The sequence below is a fragment of the Cystoisospora suis genome (genome assembly GCF_002600585.1).
Source record: "Cystoisospora suis strain Wien I chromosome Unknown contig_1653, whole genome shotgun sequence".
NCBI classification, from domain to species: Eukaryota; Apicomplexa; class Conoidasida; order Eucoccidiorida; family Sarcocystidae; genus Cystoisospora; species Cystoisospora suis.
The window spans coordinates 29,956-50,534 of NW_027154453.1; the positions used below are offsets into that span (position 1 = coordinate 29,956).

Here is a 20,579-nt window from a genome sequence, read left to right on the forward strand (position 1 = left end):
GTTAGGTACACACCTTCCTCGAGCTCCGGGGCGATGCACGGGGGAGAAGCAGAACCGCGACGAGATAACTGTTGGGTTTTGCATGCAGCATCATGGCGGGAGCGAATCCTTTTTCTGTGCATCGCCTCTGTGGTCTGAAAGTCAGCTTGGTATAGAAATACCGGAAGTTGGCAGAGTCTCGCTTTCTCTCTCACTAGTGTTGCTCTGAGCCCGTACCGCAAATGCCCCGTGTTGCCGATTGTACCGCACCGCGTGGCGTGCACTACACGTCTTTTGTCGCCACCATTGCCGGAACTAGAATGTTACTCACACACAGAAGCTGTTTCTCTTTCTTCTGTGTTTATTGTACGTCTGCGACTTGCCTTCCAGCTTGCTGACTGTGCTGGATTGTAAGAGGGCACGCTGTCGTGTGCGCGGCAAGCTGGCGGCATGGCTGTTTGGCCGAAGGTCAGAGCCAGAGCCTCAGGCCGTCTATAGCAAGGGTTCAAAAACGAAAGACGGGTGTCTTGAGAATCGCCCAGACACTGTGCACGCTTTTCTACGCGTTGGAAGGACTTTTGGGAGCCAAGTCAGTCCGTGGCAACTGACCACTCTCGCCATGACTCTCGGAGGTTGACCCTCAACAACTATGGCGACAACATCCGTTGCCATTCGCTTCATCGTGAATCGCGCTGGCCAGCTGCCGAGCACTAGAGGTGAGGAGGCGCTGCTCCGTATGTCCCGACACCTGCGGCCGAAAAGAGATAACCAGGGTACAGCGTGCTTCATGCACGTCAGGTCTCGCTCTCAACTCTGCATGTCCTATTCAAGCAGCTTCACTTCTCTCTCCGTGTTCAATCGCGTACATTTTCTGTCCGGACAAACTGCCCATATCTCGATAAGCAGGTTTGCGCGTTATAACAACTGTTGCTTCTCGGTGGTGCCTCTCTTTGACTGCCCCTCACTATCAACGAGCTGGCCGGAAACGGCCCCCGGTGGGGGAGTCCGTGGCACTCAGGCGTTGAGACGGCACTCACCGGATTGAGCTGTTGTGCACTCCTATAACACCTGGAGAAAGGTTTCGGTGCTGTATGTAGCGTGATTCTCGGTCGGGAGGCAGTGTACAGCACGCCACAGGGATTTTGCTCCAAGGGGGGGGGGGTTGTACATGGCGACTGACTCGGGTACGCTCTCATCAGCAAGTGCAGGCGAAAAGCCTTATACGACGTAACTGACCACTAGTGCTGAGATACGGGGCCCTCTGAGACGTGTGCTTGTCTTTTTCCAGACGCCTGTGTCGATCCCTCTTGGACCGTCGATCGGGTTATTCAGGAATGGTTTGCTTCTGAACTGTCTGAAAGTGAGGATATCGACCACCCCTTCGTTGCGTGTTCTCGTAGATACGTTTTCTCGGCTCGCCGTGTCTCTCTGTCCTTCTTTCGTCACAGTTCCTCTTTCCGAGCAGCAGATCTTGTATCTGGTTTACAGTAGTGTCTCCCGAAAGGACTGAGACGAAGTGTTCATTGCTCCAGAGTATAGCTTCCCCAAGAATTTTTTTCCCCTATTTCATCAGACGGGACAGCTTGGGAGAGTAAGAGTTTCGGCTCTGCTTTTTGTTGAGGAGTTGTTTCGCCGTAAAAAGGCCGGGCTGTATTCTGCCTCACTTGACATGTGTGCTAACTCAAACATGCGCGTCCTCCGTTCCCAGCGGACACGGTTGGAGAAGTGATCTTGAGTTGTTCTTGTTTTCGCTCCTCTCCGTCTCTTATAGGCCGGCAAACCAGATACTGTATGCTCTTGCGCAGCTCGAGAGTTACACGCGGAATGATGGCACGCGCGGCTCTCTCCACTAGGCATTGGGAAGGCGCCTCATCCATTGTCGCCGTATATCACATTCATATGACTACTTTTTCGTCAGGGGTGCATACTGCCTGACAATAAAGTACGTCCGGCTCTTGTTTTGTCCCAGTGATGCTCTTCCATCTTTGGTCTGCGGTCTTCACAGGTGAGCGCGTGCGCCTAATTTTCATGGGGCAAGTGCTTCGTGGAGATGCCACGCTTCGCACGTATATTAGCCCTCCTTCCCTGTCTACAAGCGGCGCCCGGCCTGCTTCCAGAGAAGGGCCCTGCACCATCCACGCTCATATTACAAGAGCGCATAACCTTGGCTCTGCGTCTGCTTCAGCCGGCGGGTATTTTGGCGGAGGTAAGTGCTTCTGTTGCGTTCGTTTTCTCACGGCTATGCATACGTCGTGTCTGTGCTTCCTATTGTTTTATATGTGGTACATTGCTTGTAGCGTTTCGTAGAAGCCTAGCTGAATGCTGGGATTTGTCATCATCTTGGAAGTGGTGACCTAGCAAGCATTATTCTTCTAGCGCTGATCAGCCCCCGGGCCTGTTCGTATACTCTAGAGAAGTGAATTCAGTAGCAGGTGCTGAATGTGCTTTGGTAGCACTTACGCGCGCACTCCTCGTCGTGTTCAAATACTTGTCGCAACGGCACTCAACAGAAACGGTGACAGGATGCTGTGAAGCCTCGGTCAAGGAGTTCATGTGTCTATGTGACATTCCCCCACAGGCACACGTATGTGCGAACGCGTTGGTACGCCTCTGTGTGTATATATCGATAACAATGTGTTTGCGAACCAGCACTTGTGTACGGAGTGCACGGCGTGGCCGTTTCTTCTGTGCCTGCCTTCGACCGTTGCAGGCGGCGCAGCCGATGATGGGGATTGGTCCGCCATGGTGTTGAGGCTGACCAGCTTTCTAATCCTGAGTGCGTGCTGGTATCACAGGGCAATATGCCCATCGGATTACACCCTTGTCTCCACTGGCATTCTCTGCGTGTTTTCAAGTATCTTCGCATTCTCCGTGCGTCGTTCGATCCAAAGCTGCTTTCGGGCGATACGAATGCAAGACTGGACAGCAGCCTTTCGGCGCTGATGCGGAGATGATCAGGAAGTTGAGCTTCATGTGGTGTGCATTTGCTCACCTACCGGCCCCTTTGTGCGTGTCTAGCGTATGGCCAGTACTCGCCTAGAAACGCGATGTTCAAGCGTCTGTTTTCGTCTCGTTACCTGACGAAGAGGATGAAAGGAAGAGACATTTCTGCCTTAGTAGAGTAATTTTCCGGAGAAAGGTTTTCTTTGGTTTTTTGAGGGGCTCGCGTTTCTGTCATCGTCGCCCTCTGGGCCGTTGGCCTGGCCAGCGTCTCAAGAATGTAGCGCGGCTGGTGCTACCTGAGTTTTCATTTTGGAAGTTCATGTTCTCAGTATTGAGTGTGTTCTACACTTCACGATTCAACAGGGGGGTGCTTGGCGTAGTGTCCCCTGTCTCTTTGAGGGGGTCACATATTGGCTATGACGCGTGTTCTCTCATCCCGAGTCGTATCGAATTTCTCAAGGTCACTATGACTGATACGGGACGACTTGCAAGGCCACTGTGTTCCGGAAGACTCGTGAGAAAGTTGCTCGGTACAAACAGTTGGCAGTGGGCAAGACCATCTGGTGCTTCGCAATGTCGTATACGACACTCCCGACTGTTTGGCCGTGACAAATTTTTCATTGCTGACAGCCAACGGATTAGCGAGGGGGCCCCGAGTTCGCTGCTTTCTGATGTACAGACAAACATCAGAGCCGGAAAGGCGCTATTTAGGGGAATAGCGCGCCCCAGTGGAAGTCTCAGTGTGTCCTGCGCCGACGATCAGTGTTCAGTAGCGTTGTCGCAGCGTAGCACACTGCTTGCCGCTGACCCTCGCGATGAAGGGTGAAAGATTCGGTCGTTGCTAGGACCCAGCCAATGTGAAGTGCCATAGAGAGCAGAGTAACAGACCAGTCCGGTGCTTCGTGTTCGCCCTGACCAGCTGCTTCGAAAAATACCCTTGGGGACTCAGCTGCAACGAAGCCTACCTACCACAACCCTCGCAACATAGCTACGGTTCCCCATGGCCTGCATAGCCGAACGGTTTCTTTTGTTGAGTCAGTAGTCACATGCTGCCAGATAGTCGACACATTTACAGGCCGAGAGTCCTAAGGCGGTGACTCACACACCGGCAATATTCAGCTGCACAGCTGCAATGGGAATGGCACCAAAAACACAACGAACTCTATAAAAATAGCCGTCGGCTACTCGGGGTAGGCGAGTTGCCTGCACCACGTCCCGCGCACGCACGGTTTTGAGCTAAGCTCTTCCGCTCATTTCGTTATTCCAGAAGCTCCCTGCAGCCTCTTTTTCTACTTGCCGCAACACGGGACATGTGCCATCGAATAGCGAATCCCACCTAACACTTCACAGGTGCCATCCCAGGCGCGGGCCGGACACATTCGGCGGCGCTGTCTGGTGGCTGTGACTGCCCCCCCCATTCACATTTCTCCCTGCGGAAATTCCTTGGAGTCTAAAACTTCCGCGTACAAACATGAACACGAACCTTCGGCGCTGGGTTCATCGCTTGTCACGCCTACAGCGACATTGTATATACACGAGCAGGCCTTTCTCGCGGTCAGTCACGAAGTTAGTTTTCCAAAAAATGATGCGGAACAGAGCTTGCATAGCGCCTCGCCGCAATAAAAAGAAGGCTGAGGCGCCTTCTCGGCCAACAATCGACAGATCAGAACAGACGGTAGCGTCCAGATGTGCGCACATACGAGCGGGCTACATGTATCGTACGTAATCCACTACGATACGGGAACCACGTGCGACCGTCTTCATCAGCAAAATGCCCTTCACACTGACGAGTGTGGCTACTTTACAATGCACACAATAGCAAAAAGCATGCTTGCCTCCGTCTTCAGATTTCATGCAGTACCTGAAAAAACACTCGAGCCCTGCAGGGTGCTTGATATCCTGAAAACTAACCTTGGCTCCCCGACGGCCTTATCTACTCGCATTTCCCATTCTCCCGAGCACACACTGGATCTTTGACGTGGCGCTTGCCTTCAGCGGTCTACTCGGGAAAGGGATACCCTGAGTGAGGCACTTATCTGTCCTCAATGATACAGTCAGATCGAAAGCACTGCATCAAGCGGGAAGAAGATGAAACCTCCAGCCTCTTGTGCCCGCCTCTTCTACTGCCCACAGACACCTGGGAGACATGCTACAACAAACGTCACGGCAATCCAGGGGTTGCACCAGACACGCATTTAGAACCTCTCCAGTCGTAGGTTTAAACCCTCTCAGGCTGGACTGTGGAATCTCTGGCCTCAGCTTCTCTGCTTCGTGTACTCCATACGGAATCTCGTGTCACGTGACTACCCCGTTTCACTTCCCCCTCTGCACTTTCTCCTGGAAACCCTGAGTTCGTGTTCGCTTTCATTCCCGCTGCTTCTGAGGGTCGCACACGCACTAGGGCAGCCCGGGGCCCTCTTATCGGCGCGTTAACGATCCAAGCCACTTTCCCTGGGAGAGCGGTATTACGTTCAGACAGCTGCATTTACCGCTGAGCATAACCCGGAGATGACCAAGTCTCCTCCATTTAATCTCTTACGGAGGCACGAAGTAGAGGGCGGGGGGGGAACGAACAGCATCCAAACACTGAGACCTGCGGCGCTAGAGGGTAACAAGCCATCTCGGACATCTCAAAGTAAGTCTTCAGTTACCATTGTGAGCAGGGTGCTGCGATGGCAGCCGCGTCACGGCGGGAACTCTGCTGAAGGTGCCCACAGCATTCGCGAGAATCTCCAGGACCTTGGAGATCGTCAACATGCCCTTCGCCTTGCCCCGCTCGTCTGTTAGGAACACCCTCTTCACCTGCAAGTACACACACGGAAGTTGAAGAGTTCAGCAATCTCCATTCTTTGGTCCGAGGCCGTGAGTGGTACTCAACAATACGCTTCCATCACTTTTCCGTCTCTACTAATCAATCCTTCCAGGCCCTTCTGGAGGAACTGGAGGCAGCAAAGCCCGTTCGTACTACAGCAGCATATAGTGGGCCCACATCGTCACAGCTGAGCTACATACAGACTCCGCTGAGTGCCGCCATACGTCAGAAACAAAGCAGGATCAAGGGGTTCGCGATTTATGATGAGAAGATAATGGTCAGCGCAGGCAACGTATACTGCGCTTTCGAAGTTTCCCCTCGATCCTCGTACAACACAAGCCATTTTGAATGGGGAGCTAGAGAAAGAGACACTAAGAAGCTCTTGATCTTCATGTCCTCTTCCAGGCAACGCCGCACACTAGGGATCCACAGAGAAACGCAGATACAGTCATACTCATATGCAGACACATGTATCCTCAAGTCACTAGCAAGACGCTGGAATCCACTATCGCACGTCGGCATATCTGCACGCGTGATGGGAATAGCACGTGGCGCTCTTGCACAAAAACACGTACACACATGCCTCTGTCGGAAATATTTTTACAAAAGCGCAAACCATTTGAGCCCACTTGGCTTACCCCCGTCGGGTGGTCAGAACTCTCTCCTACAAACGCAGCGATGATCTCCGACAAACCTGCCGTGTCCCTTACGAAAACGTATGGTGTCACCGGTTGCTGGGACAACCAAGACACGCCAAAGAGAGGGAATACAAGAATAACGATTACGGTCATTAAGGTTACACTCCTAGTATATGATACCTACCCCGAGCCCCGCTGTTGGGGACAACAAAGTAAAAGCAGCACTCGTCTTTTTCAGGTCTTCGCGTGACTCCTCCTTTACATCCAATTGTGGTTGTACAGCTTCACACTACGCCCGTGCTAGTGTCCCGTGAGCCAAAATTTGCCTGCAGTATGTCAGGAGATTCACTCCTGCAAGGGCTGCGCCAGGCACTCATGACTTGGGACTGCGCCATAAAGGTGGTTCCGAAGACCAGACGACGCTCCGGTCTGCGCAGAACGAGTATGGGTACGGCCCTTACCCCAATACAATTGTGAAAGTTAGACTGCTGTCTCTGCTGGAATTAGCATGCTGTGACCTAAATTATACTGCGCCGTCCGGGTAATGATTCCAACTGTCTTATGTGACGATCTTCTCTTCCTTCAGCCTGCCCTTCTTAGGAGTACCTGGGCGAATTGTGGGGACGTGCTCACTCGTGCTCGTTGACGATTTTTGTCAGCAACCTTCGGATCTCAACCATAGCGGGGGCTCGCTAGTCGACTGCGAGGACGGGACGAACTTACCAAACGCTTACGTACGCACCGAACAAAGGATAGCTGAAAACGAAAAAAACGAAAGACGCGAAGAACCCTTCACACACAACATACTCTGTCTTCATCGGCAGTGGCTCCCACCTCAGACGAAGACCTGTGTCTTGTGACAAGACGCTAAGTAGGAGAAATGCAGAGACTGTTCGCCGCGAGGCAAGAAAGCTAGGAAGCGATCAACAACCGTACCCCGGAAGCTCGTGACACTAACAGAAACGCATCGCTGAACCTCTCCTATTTAACACGCGCCCGGATGATGTACTGTAGCGTCCTTTTTCGCTCACAAGTGATCCGTTCCATACACTTCATGTTTCCTTCAAAAAGAATGTGACTGAGGAAAAGAGAGAAAATCTACAACGTCTGTCAGTGTAACCCACAGCAAAGAGTACCCTGGAATGCCTGCTGGCGGGGTGTCAGAAAGAAGCTGTGGGACCACTAGGCTCGGCAAGAATTGAACGTTGTCTAATCAGAAGTACGTCGGCAGCAGCAGTCGTCCGCATTACACTCGGACAGGTTAGGAACGGTTCTGATATTCAAGGGAGAGCTCACAACAACTGAAAATAAAGTGGACTGCACGTCGAGCAGTACACACGAAAACACTGCGTGAAAACACACATGCCTCAAATTTGTGAATCTTTTTCTCACGCTGCAGTTCAGCCCAGGCTGCATGAAAAGAGGGTGGTGTCGGCCCAACAAAGCACAGAAAGAACCCCGTACAGGTCGGCTGCCTCGAGCGAAGACGTTCATATGGGAGACTCACCGCAGGATCATTCATGATATGGTCGCTGCGAAGTTCTTGTTGAGCGAGGATGAGATACTGCACAGCATCGCGAACAGCGGACGTGTATTTCAGAAGTCTCCACAGCTTGTGTCCGCCCCTGCCGAGACTCGAGGTTCGTAGTACAGTACGTGATAGACAAGAAAAACCTCCAAGTGGTAGATAGGGCGTTTGTCGGTGTCTCTGTACTGATTCTTCAGGCGACTACAATCATCTGCCGGGGAGTGCTAGTATATGCGATCAGAGGTGGCGAAGAAAGAGTACCATCAACAGACAGTACAACACCCGTCTCTTGTCGGAGAGTCGCCTTCAGCTAACGCTATTCGTATTTACGTATGGTAACGTTTGGTGTTACACGCAACCCGATAGGCCCGTCAGTAAAGACCAACCTGCTTCACGAACATGAACGACAATAAGAAGTGTCCACCAGCCCAAGAGAAAAACCTACCTGAATGTCTGCCACAGTAAGCATCTCCAAGACAGTCAAGTGGCAGCGCTCTGAAACAATCGGAATCGCGGAATACCCATGGCGCTCCATCAAGACCATAGCCTGGCAAAGAAAAACGGGACGAAGCAATCTGTTTTTTAGTAAGAGATATGCATTGTTTATCTCTTGGCCTTTTCCCTTGAGGGCCTCCTGCTAGAGCAACGAGGACAACATCCTATACTCTCAAAGCGTCGTTCTCTAGTCTCTCTCTGCCGATTCCCGGGGGCGATCAGATGTGAACATTTGACAGACCTTAGAGAAAAATACTCAAAAAACACACGTTGCTCCAGCCTTCCTGTGTAACACCCCCTAGAGTTTCTCTGTATAGCAAACAACACAGCCCTCCCCTGCCAGACCGAGTTCATTTTGTAAAGACCGAAGTTTCTCAGAAAGCGCCAGGGACTCCTCCTGCGCGTGTACCTCGTGTAAGTAGTCGCTACGCGGATGCTAGATGTAGGGATTGACCACAACTGTTTCAACAAAGCAACTTGATTAGCGGCACATGGGTTGAGCCATACCTTCAGGAGAGATTCGGACTCTCGTATAGAACAAACCGAGATCCTTGCAGCTGCCCTTAACGTCTCCAAAAGGCTCTTCTCCAGCTCCTGCAGTACTCCCTCCCTCTTGCAGAACAAGAAACAAAAATGAGCAACACATGCTTCTTGCTGAAAAAGTATGTCGCTCCGGTGGAGAATTGACCAGGCTAAGCACTGTGTGCTCCGTACTCCAGCTCAGTGCCAGATCACGGAAGTAAAAACATTAAGAACCGGGATATCCAGAGAAGGGAAAAAAGCGTCTTCTAGGCAAGCTTACTTACGAAGTAAGATAGTCACTCTGTGGCTGTCATCAGAACGATGCTCAAAGACGAGTGTCCGTTCCGCGACGAGCTCGGCGCTAGTCAACAAGTCTGGTGTAACACTGAGGCGGTATACAGCTGCAGAAACACGCTGACGACGTATCTGAGGCCGCGCTGTAGCTGAAAAACTCTCACCTGAAACATGGCTAGAATCTCTCTACCCCTTATAATCCTGCTCAGACGTCTCCCATTGAAAATCGGCCTGAGCACGTCAACCCAAGTACGCATGCAGACATGCGCACGCTTATTTTACGTCAGCGTAGCCGGTCCCGCCTGGAGTGAAAATAGGCGGGGCAACACAAGCTGATTCCCTGCAGAACAACGAAACTGCACGACAATGTAAAGACGGAACAGTGGCGCGTCCGGCACGTTGACCTGCTGAGCGCCACCCCACCGAAACATGGCAGGTGCTACCACAACAGGATGCTACATAAACCGCTTCCCCACCTGATACTAGCCCTCGTGTAACGCGCTCTACAGCCACGCCTGTCAACAAAGAGAATCTCAGAGTGTCAAGCGACAGCCGATCATCTTCAAGGAAAAACTACGGTGTTTTGCTATTGCCGCAGCGACCCCTCATGTCAATGGTTGATCACCGAGCACAGAAATGATGCCCCCCTGCCGCAAGCGGAGGCACGCCTGTCTCCTGTGTATACAGATATCCGGTGTTCCTAGGACTCTGGAATCCACCTCGGGGTAAAAAAACAGAACCGGATGAGTATCCTACACTCTCGAGCAAATTTTGAAGGAGCCACAAAGCGTCGAAACTGAGTTTTTGGCTGAGTGGCGGAAGAAGGGGGATCTCTTCGAAATATCTGCAAGGAACAAGAGCGAGCGCATCACAGGTACGGTCAAGTATTTGCTGAAGAACAACCTCTCCACATGGCGCTTGTATGAAAGCTGAAATACCTTTTCTCGAAGGTGAAACACAAGCATGGGGGCAGCGTCCAACCAGTGCTACTTGAATCGGCAGCACCCCGAGAGCCCCCACTATTCTTCCGTGTGCCAGCACTTTCCTCGGCCACCGCGGCTCAAGCCTCGCACTTCAGATATGTGCGGACACCCAGAACAGTCAGTACACGCTCAACGAGGGAGCCTCACGAAAAAAAAGAAAACCGTGGCGACCCCGGATGTGTGCGGATCCGCGAAAATACACGGAGAAGCGCCGAAGAAGGGCTACACCCACGACGGCCAGCAGGCTGTTGCCGTGAAAGACGGGTCGACTCTAACTGTGGTTGATGGGGATGCGAGAATCGCAAACAAGAAAAAGAGAGAAACGATGGTTCCCATACGTTAAGTACGCCGTATCGAGTGTATCTGAATGCCCCCAATGAACCCTTTGTCGGAGAGTTCCACATACTCGCCAGAGTTCCCAAACGCTCGACTTGAACGGCAGCAAGCATTTCACGGAAAGACAGAGACGGTCCAAGATGGAGCGTGCGCATCACCAGGTAGCAGAAGTCCTGAAAGCAACCCACAGACCGACAAGCCTTGACACACGGCGTGAGGCTCACCCCCATAAGCAACAAACAAGCTACCACATAGAACCGGATGGTATGCTGGCCTGGAAAAAGAGCGAATGTCTTTGCGATGTACTCTGAGGATTACCCCGCCCGGAGACGCCAAGACAGCAGTGAGCTGTTGACACGAACTCGTGGAAGCTGCTTTGACAAAAAAGAAGAGCTTTTTTTCTACTAGAAACTCGGCCTCTATCTGTCATGAGACGGTGCGCCCTTCACGTCCCCCATTTGATGAATAGGTGTGCTGGTGCACCGGGCATACTAGAAACCACTCGATACCTAGATGTCGCAAGAGGAAGAACTATCGCAAGCCCCACGTACGCACAGAAGAGCTAGCTACATAATAAGACGCTAGCTGCTAACACTGGAGAAAAGGACAGCACTTACAAAAGAGAGGTTTTCTCCCCCTCAAGCGGATTCTCACCCTGGCGTCGGCGAAACTGTAAACACTCTTGACTCCAAACCTTCGTCTTGTATGTCTGACTACGCAGCTCGACAGTCTTTTCTCCTGCAGTGCTCGTAGGAATACCCCAACGGAATCCTTTTCATTCAGCACAAGAACCCGCGGACGGCCAGACGGGTGTCTAGTGAGAACGTTCTCAACGCATGTAGTTAAAAACATCGCCAAGCGAGGTGAAAACGAGGAGAAGTCTGGTGACGTGTCCTGAGTCAGCGTCTTATCTCGGTCATCGGGTAGCAAGCAGTCAGGCAAGGAGGCGGAAACACTCGAGGATGCAAACGACGAAGTGCGGCCGTGGGTTAGAGAGTGAGGCCCGCTATCCCGGCCACGGCGCGTGTTACACGAAGAGCTACTAGCCCCCACTCTCTGACCAGCAGGGCCTGGTGCAGGCACTAAACCCCGAGAACGGTGGCGCAACCTGCGGCTCAGTCCCGTCTCTTCCTTAGGTGACGTACGGCTTCTAGGTGATTGGGCATCTGCAGGCGACGCCCCCGTGTTGTTTGCAGCGGCGCCGCCCCCATGGCCTGGTATAGGATTACTTGTCCGACTCCGTGACAGCGCTCGCGTTCGCTGCTCGGACCGCCAACCACCCAGGAGAAAGGAGATAGACGATGAAAGAGACGAGAAAGAACGCCGAAGACTGGATGCTCGCGACCGTTCATACCGACTACTTTGAGTACGCCCAGTGCCGCGTGGCGACGATGACGGAGGACCTCCCTGATGCGGGAAATCGTCAACATTGTGGCGCTCCATAGCGCTGCCAGTGCTTTCAGGCATCCCAAAGGAAGAACATTCTAGACGCATTCCAGCCAGGGACGACGGTCCATCGGCTGCTTTCCATACAACACTCTCATGAGCTGCGGCGAGATGTGTGTCCATCTCAGAAACTTCCCCAGTGCACTCTCGCTTTCCAACAAGCTCAGTGCTCTCTGGGTGAGGTTTTGATGAAAATAGTACGGGAGCGCCGCGGTCCGACTTCCCTGAACGTCCTCTAGAGGGTAAGTGGCCTAGCACCGCAGGAGCAGCAGGCTCGGCACCGGCGTCCGGGTCCAGTTTCGGCGCCACAGATGAGCTCATAGCATGAGACACGGCCTGCTGCGTACCGGTAGTGTCCCCCCCTAGTTTTCTGCGCGAATGAGGTGAAGCAGCTTCGACGGGCGAATGACGCCCCACGCGCGTCCCGTTATCGGAGACAGACTGCGATGATACTAATACCTCTTGTCTGCCTGCGCGCCGTGGAGCCGGTTGATCACAGCAGTTATTGCGTTCCTGCGTAGCCCGACCCTGTGAAGAACTGGAAAGTGACCTTTTTCCATTTTCATCCGCACCACTGCCAGAAGAAGGAAAGTCTACAGTGCCTGATGCGTCGAAAGGTTTTCGCTTCTCTCTTCCGGAAACAGATGTCTGCTTGTGCGCACGACGTATTTGGTTCCGATCTGTATTCTCGGTACCCCGTGAAGGAGGGTTAGAGAATTGTGAGAACTGACGCCCCTCTCTTTGTGAGCATCGGAACGAAGAGGCCTGCGTGGACAGTCCCGACGAGCTTCCCTCTCCTCTCTTCTCTCCCCAGTCGAGACCCGTTCTGACTCGAGATAAAATCTCTGTTTCTCGAGTAACACCTGCATGGTAGAGTCCGGCAGAAGACTCCACATCGGTTTCGTTGTTTCCGTCCCTTTCACAGGACGAGTCCGACGAAGGCTCTTCCTCTATTCGGAAAGAATCAGCACGCCAGTCTGAGGTTTCAGCACGGATCAATCCCGAACCAGTGTCCCCACTGGAGGACACTATTTCCGTGCCAAGGTTTCCTAAATCAGAAAGCGACTTTCTTGGTGAGGCACCTTGCCTACGCAGGTTCTTAACCCCGAGGAGACCCGAGAGCTCTACGCTGTCTTTATGCAGGTTTAACGGTTCTACTTGCCCACTTCGGGCACATTCCGTGTGCGCGGACGCGTCACTGCGCTCTGAAAAATGGTAGGGACAAGTCCCTCCCCTGTCCGCCTCTGCTGGTGCCCGACCGTCTGTCTTCGGCAAGGGAGGTGACGGCGTCGACGAAGTTGTTAGTTCGCCAGCAGAGCTATTTCGATACCGGCTGTGAAACAGCTGATTGTATACATTCAATTTGGACTGAGGCGCATGCATCAGCTGGCTCTTTGACTTGCCTCCTCTCCATCTCTCTTGTTCGTGTCGCTTCCAAACCTCAGAGCTCTCTAGTGGAAACTCAGCATCTAGCTGGTTTTCCACCTCTCCTGAGGCCAACGCGTCCAACTGCTGTAGCGCTGCCTCGCGTAGACCCTCGTGAAGGAAGGACAGCCTGTCCCCACGGCTACCGTCCAGGGAAAAGACGCTGCTGGAAGAAGGTGGCACCCCTTTTGGAAGGTCACTCGGGGCCAGAGAACGCAATGACCCTCCTTCTGGTTTGACCTCAGGGCGGACTTTCCACCGAAGCCTGGAAATAAATCCATGAACTCTCGAGCTGGCAGAAAACAATCCCGGAGATGACTGGCGTCTTCCCGTGTGGTCGCGGTCTTCGGCAGTGACGAACGTACTGCTGTACGCGGTTTCCCTGGCAATCCTGCGATGATCACTTGTCAGTAGATTGAACTCGGAAGGGGAACATCGCCAGCACTCGTCGTCCATGAAAACTGAGGGGTCCAATGCTGAGCCCGATAGACCCTTAACCGCACACACAGTTTCTTCGTTGGCTTCGCCGTGCGCTAAACAGCGCAGCCGGAGCACTTCCTGCTTTCTCCGGATCTGCACATCCAAAAAACTATCATCCAACGCAGAGGACATCGCGCTCCGTGAAGACTTGAGCAGAAGGCGCCTACTCGACGCTTCGCCGTTCAGCTGCTGCTTGAGCCTGTTCTCGTGATACGGACCGGCAGGGCATCCCACTGCGCAGACTGCTACATCTGAGTGCCGGCCGGCATCTGAGGGAGTTCTGTCAATTCGAGATGTCCCGTGTCCGGTTTGCATCTTCTAGGCAATTGTGCTCGTTATATGAGGCACGGAGTGTGCGCACCTGTCAATTTCCGCAGATAGGGTCGAGAGAAGCAACAGGAGTCAACAAAAGATGGGGACTGCCCACGAGAACACACTGGCGCCGACATAGCGACGCACCGCTCCTGGATACCAGGGTCCCGCCCATCGGAGGTCCCTAAAAAGGGAGTGGCTTCTGGCGGATGACGGTGTGTGTACAGCATTCGGGATCGGACACTGTCCACTCGTCCGCTGTCGGGCGTCGCACGCCTCTGGCACTTCGGAACAGGCGGTCACGCCCACAGTGACCCAGCGGTGACACTATCTTCAAATGCCGTGTGCAATAGAAAACACTTTGCTAGGATACACGGACGGGAAGCGGAGCCTCCGGCACATCCGCGCTTCTTCGGGAGGTGGTCCGGGGCGGCGAGGCATTAGAACCAATCGTGACTGGCACCGAGAAGACATCCGAGCCCGTCAGTACTGGAAGAGACCCGCCGGCAAGGCAACAAGACCGCGACTTGTGAAGAACCGGAACAGCTTCATTACACAAGCCGGAATGAACACCTCGCACCCCGGAAGACAATATACGAATCCGACAAAATGCTTTCAGGCAGCGACACCACGAGTCCCGGGAAAGCGCGCAGTCTGTGAAAAGTGAGTGAGCACCGAGCGAATCCGACGAAAAGTACCCCGGTTCCGCCCTCGGCAACAACCGAGCTTCTGATGTCCCTTCCAGTGGGTAAGGAAGGACTTGCATTCACTCCAGAAACGACAGCAGACACACAGCGCCTCGGCCCACTTCATGCCCCAGTCAAGAGGACTCACGCTGCCAGTACCTGAGTGACGGTAAACGTCCACGACTACGTGAAAATTCCAGAGACACGTGGTACTCACACGAGCCGTCGTACTCCGTTAAGCATGAATGCCATTTGCGGGGACGCTACTGGATGGGTTGCACAGTAGCGGCAGTCCCCAAAGAGACGTCAGCTCCACCGGCCGCGAGTAATGATCAGCTGGTGTCCTGTCAATGACAACTTGCAATATCCTCCAAGATTCTAGAGCTCTGCAACAAGCAACAAAGTAGCCCACACGACCAAGTAGAAACAAGGGGCCTGGACGCTCACGTCAACTTTCGAGGACTTGGATCTGTTGTGGCGCCTGGAAGACCCGGCGGCCGATACTGCAGCTGCCCTGGCAGCAGAGACCAGCACCCGCCGATACTCAGCTGGCAACAGCATATACAGCATGCAGGTGTTGATTCTGCATGCGGCAGTAGATTCAGTCCGTCGGCGCTGTGTCGCTTGCTGAGTTGTCGTGTGGCCTCCCACCCATACGACTCGCTCCTAGGGACGGCGCTCCGACGCGCGACCGTTACGACGGACGGCTTTCCGGCGACCAGTTCAGCAGATCTAACTTCTTTTCAAGCCCTTTCTGTTTGTGGAAGGAGGGCGGTCGCGCTTTTGATGCATGTACTGCTGACGGTGCGGAGGGCTTGGCCGTTTGCTCTCAGAACGCGAGCACGGCAGCTCCCGTTGGCTGCACTTTTCCGGGTCAAGAGTGGTCATCATCTGTTCCTCAGGGATTGCCTTCCAGTGGCTGGGTTGCGTGTCCACATCACCGTTTCTTGAAACCTTGCTCTGCTTTGTCTGCTAGGCGCAGCTGTCCCGTTTCAACGGCTGGCCGACTCCTGCACCGCCAGTCCGAAGTCGATTTTTCTACTTGGACCTGTGACAGAAAGGCAAACAGCCCCTTGGCTTTGTTCCTGCGGCTTTTCTGTACTCGACACGTTTCCGCTTGAGCAGACGTGTCCGAGTGTGGAAATTATTCCAGGCTCGCTGTACCGTAATGCGGGTACATTTTACGAGAATGGTAACTTGTTAGCGGTTCTTTTTTCTGAGAGCAGTTTTTGTCTGCATCATTTTCAGGTGTGTGGTGTCGTCGCGAGACTGGTCGTTTCTTATCAACATCCTGGTCTCTGACGGGACAATGCTGCCACGGTGCGCTCTCCCAGCGTCGTTTCTCCCAGTCACTAGTTTATATTCTCGGCGGATCCTCTCTCGGGTCGGGGCCGCGTCGCTGCGGCAATCGTCCCTTGGAAAGAACAGCGCCGTCCGCGGGGTTCGAGGTACATTTTAACAGCCAGGCTGGGAAACTTTGTTCTGTGGTGGCGGCCAGCGGACGCAGGCCGAAGGACGGGTGTACAGGAGTTTGATAATCTTCACTGCTTGTGGGAGTGTGAGAAACAGCGACCGGCTGCATAAAAGCGATCGTGGGAGCTGGCTGTTCCGGCCGGCCGTCCTGCCGGGTGAGGGTTACCATGCGTGTAGTGTCCCAATGGGGAACGCGTGTCGGCTCGGCCGGCAGGGACCTACGCAGGATCTCAGCTTGAATTCTGCATCAATAGGCAAGGGCTCTACTGTTGCTACTCCGGAGTGCGGTGGCAGAGCGCGCCTTATCGCTCGTGAGGGTAGCAACAGAGCCTCACGTTCCATGAACAAGGAATGCAGCTTCCGCAGAGTTTGTACAAGTAAGTAGTCGCGGAGTTTCTGCTGTGTCCCACGGAGTCACTAGGATATCTGAGGAGCTCGCGCGGCGTTCCCCAATTGAGCTCGGCAACTGCGGAAGCCATTCTTTGGCGGGAATCATGACTTGCCGGTTTCACTCCATCGTCTAACCTGGTGTGTCATGTTCGACCAACATTCGTAGTCAGCCCAGCTATAGAAGTGCCAGTGAACTCGGTGTTGGACTGCTCACTGACAACTGTGTCCTCCATAGTGAGGCGGCCTGGTCCAACGTTGGGAGCCACGAATCATTTGGATAGTTCCCTTTCGCTGAGGTTTCGGAATGCGCTAGGGTCTTCGTGCAAGTCTTTGTGTCCAAGTCCGCGAGTGGTAGTGTGGACTGCTCTTTTAGCGGGCAAGTCAATTCCCGTCTAGAGTGGGTACTTGAGGGGGTAAGAGAATTTTTGTCGCCTTTTCTTGTGCTTACTTTTCTTTCCGTGGCGGCGTCACTCGGTTTGTTTCTAGGTGCAAAACTTTTCTTCTGTACCCAACTATCGGCCTCGTAGGAGAGCTTTCTTGTTCCAACCAGGACCGGTATTTCTCGACTTAGCTGCTGGTAATTATCTGGACAGGCACGGTCCAAGGGAGGGTCAGAACTTTTTGGTTTCGTTAGCGGCCTGGTATCTTCACTTCGTGTTTTATTTCTGTTGGGGCAGGAACTTCAAATTTCAAGTTGCTAGTTTGAGATCTCGTGTTGGTGTAGCAGGCTAGCTTGTGGCGCCAAGTCTCTGTGGCTCACAGTCTCTACAGTGGGCAGGTGGGGTGCTTGCCCGTAACTGGTTCTTACAGGGTCTGTTTTCGCTTTGTACACGGAGAGGACACACAGGCGCACAGACTTGAGTCATTTGCGCTTATGTTTCCCGGTTCCCATGTGCGGTATGACTTTTTTGTAGTCTCAAGCGGATCAGACGGGCAGTCGCGTAGCCGTGCCACGTCACCGCGGCGGAAAAGTGCAAGCAGGCCGAGTGGGAGTCCCCCAGTCTCTAGCACGACTCTGAGACCGGAGGACGAAGATCAGCTGCGCTCTTTCTACACCCGCAATCTCAGGGAACAAGAAAAGTACGCGTATGACGCACGTGTTAGTGGCTTTGGAAAGCAATGAGATAGGCGCTTTGCAGGCAGTGAATATTGTTACGTAGTCATCTCAGCACTAGGGGAGGTCCTGTTATGCGCCCGGAGACCAGGCGTATAGTGTCCAGTTCCAGGTTCTGGCCACTCAGCTGTTCAGGAGTTTCGTGGTAGCTCAGGAAGGCTATTCTTCTGCGTCACGCTGACGTCGCTGAAGCATACTTACTACAGCAGGGAATGAATGAGTTTCCTCGCAGGCTTTTCATGTCTGGTTTAGCTGGCATCGAAAAATTCCTTCTACCTGGGAGGTCAGTCTGTGGCTCGGGTGCCATGTGGGACAGGAGGGGAGAGTTCCGGCGGGAATATTTCGCTTTTTCTCGGAAGAGCTGTTGCTACTGCTCTGCCGAGACACCTCATTGTCGTGATTCTTATTCGAAAGTTTTCCTGTTCTCCATACGGTTTCGGGAAGAGTACCGTGTAGTGAAGAAGTCACACATATCATGCGCAACGCTACTCGCTGTTTGGACAGTCCTCGTGATCCAGCTACGCGTTTTTCGGTCCCTGACATGTATGGCGTCCTCCCTGTTGTTCTGCTGGAATGCATGAGAAGAAGTTTTATTTCACTATGCAGATCCAGATTGGAGGCAAAAATTACTTTGGATGCCAGGAAAGAACCGTCAGTTATGAACACTTTCTCCGCGACAGCGGAGAAACAACTAGAGACAGGCTGATGCGGATTGAGGCCGCCTGCCTGTTCATCTGTTGAAGATTGCATTTGTGTTCTGAGACAGAAGTTTTCTTCCAGTTTCGTTATTTGGCATCGCGCAAGGAGTCCTAGCTGCGTCGTGTAGTCTCGTTAGGGCACGTAAGCTAGCTGTGAATCAGAAATATGTCAGCGAGCGTATGCACTTCTTTGTTACCAGGCATATGTCGTTCATTCTAACCGAGGAACGGAAGCTCCGCCGAGGACAGACATCGTACTCACGTACGCCGACACTGGGCGGAGAACCTTCGGGTACCGAGATCGTCACTGTTGATCCTCAGGAGGTCAAAGAAGCAATGGAACGCTTTGACGTCTTTAGTCCTGACGAAAGGCAAACTCGAGTAGACGAGTTGTTGGAGAAGTTCAACCAAGCTCGCGGGTACATACTACATTCGCCTGCAGCGCCCGTGATGAGAGCAGGAGACAGAAGACGATTTACAGATACCTGGGGGCGCTGCATCATTGTAGTGTGTGCAACCATAGTGTCATTTTTTTTTCGCTTTCGTCGGTTGTTTTGTCTTCTGGTGGCTGGCAAGAGCGGGGCTTGGGTGTTGACAGTTAGCAGAGTCTGGTGTCATTGTGAAGTCCGAGTGGAGCACAGCGCATTCATATGTGGTTCAGAATAAGTAATCACGAGGAGCCATTGTTAGGAAGTGCACGCGTGGAGAATTATCTGCGCAATCACGACAGGCTAGTCTTGAAAAAGCACCATGTTGCCGGTGCTTCTGGTGTGTTAGCATCGGTTGACTGTCTATTTCATTTTCTCTTCAGCGTCCAAGAAGGTGGAGCAGTCCCTGTCACTGCAGTGCAGGGGACGTCGCCGGGCATCTCCTCTTAAGGAATTGAAGGCTCTTTCTTTTTTTTCAGGAGGCTGCCGGCCCCAGCCTTCTGTTCTTGCTTGCGATGTCGCCCGCGTTTTCCCCTCCACTAGAACCAGAAAGAGCCGGCCCTGCACATCCGCACGATTTCTCACATTTGCTTTGGGTGCCGGGGACAAGCTGAGCCGGCTTTGCCTGGGAGGATGTCTCCGTGTAATGCCAAGAGCCAGTGTGTGCCTCACACACTGCTTCATCAAATTGTACGGCAGCAGGCCCATATTTGCATTTTGGGGCAAATCACCTCGATACTCAACAAGTTATTCAACGGAGGTGGGGTAAGCTGGTCAGGCTCGCAAGGAATAAGGCACAACCTCGTGAGACGGCGACGGTTGCCCACCAATTATATAGTGTTGTGTCCGCATCAGCGAGGTGAGGCAGGGATTGGTGTCGGCAATAGGGTGCCCAGGGGGCTTAAATCGTGTATGGAGCAGTGACGGATGCATTTCGTGGAACTCCCAGTGACACGAGCACAAAGCAGTTCTGACTGTTTTAGTTTGTTACATTTTCCACAGTGAAACCAAGTGGTCCGATCTGAGCCTGTAGCTGTGGTAGCCCGTGTATCGTACTTGTGGTTCGCCACGGCAGTGTTAGCGACAGAAAGGCTCACCTGCGACCGATGGTGTCTTTACCGTGGTGCCGCTTTTGCCCGTCCTAGATGCGCAAGTGTGGTAGGGGTAAACTCCTAGTTCTTGTGTTTGCCTCGGGTAGTATAGCGCGGCGTGGCTTCCTGTGAAAACCTTGGGAAGTCTCTCACAATAACCACATCTAGTGCCCGACAGTCACCGAAGAGGACCGGTGAGATGTCGACTTCTTTACGGCTATGCGTGTCTCAGAAACGAGAAATGCGGTGTCGCTACGAGAACCTGGAATAATGGTTGCGTGAAACCCCGGCTACTGATTGTCGGACGCAAGGCAAAAAGCTCTCTGTGTCCCGCGTTTTCGTCTGTCACCTGGCCCATCCCCGACGGTTTCAGCGCGACCGGATGGCACCTCTGTACTCTACTTTTGAGAGCTGCGAATCTTGCTTACCACTCCCGAAACTGGAAATTTTGTCCGAAGCGATTCGGGTGCAAAGCCGAGGGGTCTGCTAGTAGGGAATATACCATG

The 20,579-nt window shown here is 53.1% G+C and overlaps 3 protein-coding genes across 3 annotated transcripts; 2 read left to right on the forward strand and 1 right to left on the reverse strand.

Annotated features, from left to right (window-relative positions):
• Positions 1-3,403, forward strand: CSUI_003657 (uncharacterized protein). The gene is made up of 4 exons (XM_068063853.1): positions 1-695; positions 1,268-1,339; positions 1,985-2,185; positions 2,690-3,403. The coding sequence occupies exons 1-4, from the start codon at positions 629-631 to the stop codon at positions 2,920-2,922; spliced, it is 573 nt and encodes a 190-aa protein (XP_067924165.1). The 5' UTR covers positions 1-628; the 3' UTR covers positions 2,923-3,403.
• Positions 3,404-3,996: 593 nt separating this feature from the next.
• CSUI_003658 (uncharacterized protein) lies at positions 3,997-15,351 on the reverse strand. Its single transcript, XM_068063854.1, has 10 exons — positions 11,185-15,351; positions 10,601-10,703; positions 9,968-10,055; positions 9,376-9,442; positions 8,903-9,007; positions 8,346-8,447; positions 7,880-7,936; positions 7,096-7,128; positions 6,373-6,468; positions 3,997-5,724 (listed from the first exon to the last, which is right to left on the reverse strand). The coding sequence occupies exons 1-10, from the start codon at positions 14,194-14,196 to the stop codon at positions 5,566-5,568; spliced, it is 3,822 nt and encodes a 1,273-aa protein (XP_067924166.1). The 5' UTR covers positions 14,197-15,351; the 3' UTR covers positions 3,997-5,565.
• Positions 15,352-15,578: 227 nt separating this feature from the next.
• On the forward strand, positions 15,579-20,248 carry CSUI_003659 (uncharacterized protein). The gene is made up of 4 exons (XM_068063855.1): positions 15,579-16,729; positions 17,657-17,822; positions 18,755-18,973; positions 19,366-20,248. The coding sequence occupies exons 1-4, from the start codon at positions 16,537-16,539 to the stop codon at positions 19,430-19,432; spliced, it is 645 nt and encodes a 214-aa protein (XP_067924167.1). The 5' UTR covers positions 15,579-16,536; the 3' UTR covers positions 19,433-20,248.
• The last annotated feature ends 331 nt before the right edge of the window (positions 20,249-20,579 follow it).

What these genes read in the sequence shown, in the direction of transcription:
- CSUI_003659 (XM_068063855.1), top strand. Translation starts at nt 16,537, where the DNA reads ATGGGGAACGCGTGTCGGCTCGGCCGGCAGGGACCTACGCAGGATCTC. An exon ending in CTTCCGCAGAGTTTGTACAA is followed by an intron (nt 16,730 to 17,656) that starts GTAAGTAGTCGC and finishes ACTTTTTTGTAG; the next exon opens with TCTCAAGCGGATCAGACGGG. An exon ending in AATCTCAGGGAACAAGAAAA is followed by an intron (nt 17,823 to 18,754) that starts GTACGCGTATGA and finishes CTTTGTTACCAG; the next exon opens with GCATATGTCGTTCATTCTAA.
- CSUI_003657 (XM_068063853.1), top strand. Translation starts at nt 629, where the DNA reads ATGGCGACAACATCCGTTGCCATTCGCTTCATCGTGAATCGCGCTGGC. An exon ending in CCAGCTGCCGAGCACTAGAG is followed by an intron (nt 696 to 1,267) that starts GTGAGGAGGCGC and finishes GTCTTTTTCCAG; the next exon opens with ACGCCTGTGTCGATCCCTCT. An exon ending in CGGCGGGTATTTTGGCGGAG is followed by an intron (nt 2,186 to 2,689) that starts GTAAGTGCTTCT and finishes CGACCGTTGCAG; the next exon opens with GCGGCGCAGCCGATGATGGG.
- CSUI_003658 (XM_068063854.1), bottom strand. Translation starts at nt 14,196, where the DNA reads ATGCAAACCGGACACGGGACATCTCGAATTGACAGAACTCCCTCAGAT. An exon ending in ACAGTTTCGCCGACGCCAGG is followed by an intron (nt 10,704 to 11,184) that starts GTGAGAATCCGC and finishes GGTTGCTTTCAG; the next exon opens with GACTTCTGCTACCTGGTGAT. An exon ending in ATATCATGAATGATCCTGCG is followed by an intron (nt 7,129 to 7,879) that starts GTGAGTCTCCCA and finishes TTTCGTTTTCAG; the next exon opens with CTATCCTTTGTTCGGTGCGT.